This window comes from Lolium perenne, chromosome 4 (genome assembly GCF_019359855.2).
Source record: "Lolium perenne isolate Kyuss_39 chromosome 4, Kyuss_2.0, whole genome shotgun sequence".
NCBI classification, from domain to species: Eukaryota; Viridiplantae; Streptophyta; class Magnoliopsida; order Poales; family Poaceae; genus Lolium; species Lolium perenne.
The window spans coordinates 252,690,606-252,694,714 of NC_067247.2; the positions used below are offsets into that span (position 1 = coordinate 252,690,606).

A 4,109-nucleotide genomic window follows, 5' to 3' on the forward strand; every position below is an offset into this window, starting at 1 on the left:
GAATGTCGGAAGAGAAGACTGTGAGCCACAGAAGCATGATCCATGCATGCATGCATGGTGCCTTTTGGGCCAATCCCTTTCTCCAGGGGGGCGATGGAAGGTCGGTAACTTTGCTCGGAAAAAGATTGAGAACAACCATAAACCTAGTACGTACCCCCGGGCTGCAAAATCACATGCATATATGAGGATGAAAATTTAGTGGTACCACACAAGGCATATTGTCCCCACTCCTCCACAAGTTAATGTTCCCCACTTACTCAAAGAAGGAATGATGAAAGATTGAAAGGTGGAGCAAAGTACATAAAGAAAAATGTTTTATGGTACCACACTCGCCTGCAACTTAGAAGACGTGTTTTCTTACGGTTTTGCTAGTTCTCGGTCGACCAAAAATTTGCTTATAGCTCGATCGACTCAAGAACCATTAAATTTGTATCGTGATTTGTGTGTCTTGTGACTTGCAACTGAGTTTTTTTTCTGGTTGTATGAGTTGTAACTGATGAAAAGTAGTGTCCCTAACCATTTCATTTGCTTCATTATTCGTGTTGGCTGAGTATCAAGGGAGATGCAACTGACCGAGAACTAAGTCTTATTCTCGGTTGACCGAGAACCATTCTCTCCTATTTTCTTATATGTTTGTTGCACATGTGATCCATGAGGATGACAAGGGGTGAATCGACACTTACATGCATGATGTGATTTCCAGTGACCGCAATAGATTGAAATGTCGAATCGGAATTGCTAATTCTCTGGCATCTGAGATTTAATATCTCAGTTGACTCCTTAGCCATTGGATTTACCTCACGATTCGTGTTTATACGACAATTGCGAGTGGGTTGTAGCTCACGCGGTACAAAATAATTGTTCACGCGGTACAAAGTAGTTGTTCACGCAGTACAAAATATTTATTCATGAATTAAAAAATGTTATACAATTTTTTTGTTCAGGAGGTTAAAAAATGTTCATATTCCACAAATAATATAGTTGATGTCACCCGAAGAGCTAAATCTTAGTCGACTGAACTCTAGGTGCCCCCGTGAAATATTTGTCAACAATAAACCTTTACTTAGTTACCTAAACAAGATGATTGGTGTAAGAAGAAGCTAGGAAGGAGAAAGTCTAGATTAGAGGGAAAGGGAGAAAAAAGATCGAGGAAGAGGTCAACTGCCCCACCACAACAACTGTGAGGCCTATGAGCATGCACCACTGAAGATTTGCCCTTATCATGATCCATGACCTACACCCTTTATTTCCCGGCCGGGCGGGGGAAGTTGCATGGCTATAGCTAGCTTGCACTGCACAGCTAGCAAAGTCCTGCGCAACCGTGCGCAGCAGCCAGCAAAGGGATAGGGGAGGGGGCGCCCGGGTCAGGCAGGGCACTCTCCCACGCTGCACTGTCCATCACCTACCTGAGGGCGACGGCCCGGCCTCTTCCCTCCCGCGCCTCCTCCTCTTATACCTCCGCCTCTCCCTCTCTTCGCTGCCACCATCGTGCATATCCTTGTCCGGCCGTTAGTTTTCAATATAGCCTAGCTCGCGGCCCGGCCATGGCGAAGCAGTCATGTTGCCACAAGAAGAGGCTGAGGAGAGGGCTCTGGTCCCCGGAGGAAGACGATAAGCTCATGAACCACATTGCCAAGTACGGCCATGGCTGCTGGAGCTCCGTCCCTAAGCTTGCAGGTATCGTCATCTATTCATTTTATGACCCAACCTTGACACATGCATATATGCACATTATGTGCTGAATTCTAGCACTTAATAGACAATTTGGGAGAAGAATGAAGAACAATTGCACTGCTAAATTTCGTTTTTTCCAATTATTTAGGACTTGAGAGGTGTGGCAAGAGCTGCAGGCTGAGGTGGATAAACTACCTGAGGCCGGACCTCAAACGGGGCACATTCTCACAGGAGGAGGAGGACCTCATCATACACCTCCATTCCATGCTAGGAAACAAGTAGGTTTAATTACTACCTGCCACCTCGTTCTCCCCCTGTGTTCTATCTACTCTATCGAATTGCCAATTAACAACGAGGAAGAATTGTGATTCAGGTGGTCGCAGATTGCGGCGCAGCTGCCTGGCCGGACTGACAACGAGGTCAAGAACTTCTGGAACTCGTACATCAAGAAGAAGCTCAGGGAGCGCGGCATAGACCCGGCCACCCACAAGCCGCTCGCCGAAGCCTCCTCCACCACCGCGTGCCGCGCGGTCTTCAGCGACGCAGAGCTCATCCCGACGACGGCCACGACGACGCCGGTCCAGGACCCGGTGGAGCAAATGCTGGACGGCCTGAAGATGCCGATGGACTGGCCGGTCGCCCCCGTCCACAGTAACGAGGTTCCCGAGTACTACCAGGTACCGAGCCTCCAAGCCTTCGATATGGGCGCGCTCCAGCAGCACTGCGGCGCCTTCCCGTCGGCGTCGAGCTCCAGCACGGTGACCGGTCTGAGCCCGACGGCAGCCGACGCCGGCGCAAACCTGCCGTGGCTGGAGCTTGGGCCGACCGACACCGTCTCCGGCCACATCGCTGACCACTACGCGGGCGCGCTGGACGAGCTCAGGTGGTCGGACTACTTCGACGGCGCATTCCAAGCCGCCGCCCCGACGTCCCAAGGCGCCCTCCAGGGGCCATGCGTCTACGACGGCGTCAAGGTCGACGACGACGCGGCGCAGTTCGACGTCCACGGGCTAAGCAACTGGTGCTAGCTATACAATACATAAATCAATCAGCTAATCCATTAAAAAAAAAACTCGGCGAGCTGAAAGCTGCAACACTGCATGGAAGATTATAAGTTGATATCTACAGGCAGGGACAAGGATCGATGGATGGATACTGGCTGAGCCTGACTACCAAAATTACATATACTACAACTACACTTTACGTTACGCTACTACAACAACTAGTACTAGGTTTCCATTATATTTGTTTCGGTGTTGAGTACGTATGATCGTGTAAAGGACAGGTAACGGTGGTGGTACAGACTGCCGACAGAAACGGGCCATGCATGGTTAAATAGAGTGGATAAATAATTGGCGAGTAGTATGAATCTCAGCAATTATATGCATGCTCATATGTATATTTGACTTTTATTTTGGGTCGGTCCCTCGATCTTTTTCGACACGAGGAGGGGTCCTCACCTCGTCTTATCTTGGTATGTGCATTACTCCGAATTCTGGTCCCCTTCTTGAGTGAACTGTATTGTTGGTGTAATCTGGTTCTTAATCTTTGTTTTACCATCTTATCTTATATTTACTAATTGGAGGCACCATAAAAGCATTCACGTTAATCCACATCACCAGAATAATTAAGACAATTAGATCTAAAATTAATGGTTAAGATTAGTCGAAAGAACGTAATTTATTATGTACCACAGAAAGTCAGGTAGGAGTAGCCACGTTAAATCATTATAGGCACGTTATTTTAAGTATCCTAACCTTAAATCTTATTTTCAACTGCGGACGAGAAACAAGAGGGCGGACGTAATTTCTACGTATCGTGTCTCTATAGGAAACACAATCCGTTGACAATAAAAAAACCTGAATTCTTGGAGGCGGGCGCGTGCCAAACCGAAATCCCGGGCGGACGTACTACACAAACCGTGGGTTCTCAATAAATGGTAGGCTGCTAGCTGATAACACGTGCTTTTTTTTTTGAAAAAACTATAACTTTTAAACCGTGCGGCAAAATTACAATCTGTTATCACTTCTAGAATCCCCACGACGAGAGCTTCGAAACTAGACCACATTTTCATATGTTTCGATGGATTTTTTTAACAAGCAACTTTGATTCGCGATGGAGCAACTTTATTGTGCAACAAAACAACTTTAATGTGCGGCAACGCAACTTTGGTGTGCAACGAAAACACTTAATTCACAACGATGGTAGGCTTCACAACAGCTGCAGCAACAACACCTACTGCACTAGAAAAAATGATACGGGCAACTCTAGGTCGTTGGCCGCACCCATGATGTAGTTCACAATGTTTGGCCCTAGTCGGTCGCGGTAACAATGTTGCCGATCAAGCCACCCGAGGCTTCGCCACTAACGAGCATAGTTGTAAGTATCATCGCCCCACATTGGTGGCTCTGGCATAGCGAGCTTTGCTTTTCGAA

At 47.5% G+C, this 4,109-nt stretch overlaps 1 protein-coding gene across 1 annotated transcript; it reads left to right on the forward strand.

The window, feature by feature from the left end:
- The first annotated feature begins 1,292 nt into the window (after positions 1-1,292).
- On the forward strand, positions 1,293-3,099 carry LOC127332253 (uncharacterized). Its single transcript, XM_051358527.2, has 3 exons — positions 1,293-1,677; positions 1,823-1,952; positions 2,048-3,099. Exons 1-3 carry the CDS (start codon positions 1,545-1,547, stop codon positions 2,700-2,702), a joined length of 918 nt encoding a protein of 305 aa, XP_051214487.1. The 5' UTR covers positions 1,293-1,544; the 3' UTR covers positions 2,703-3,099.
- Positions 3,100-4,109: the final 1,010 nt, after the last annotated feature.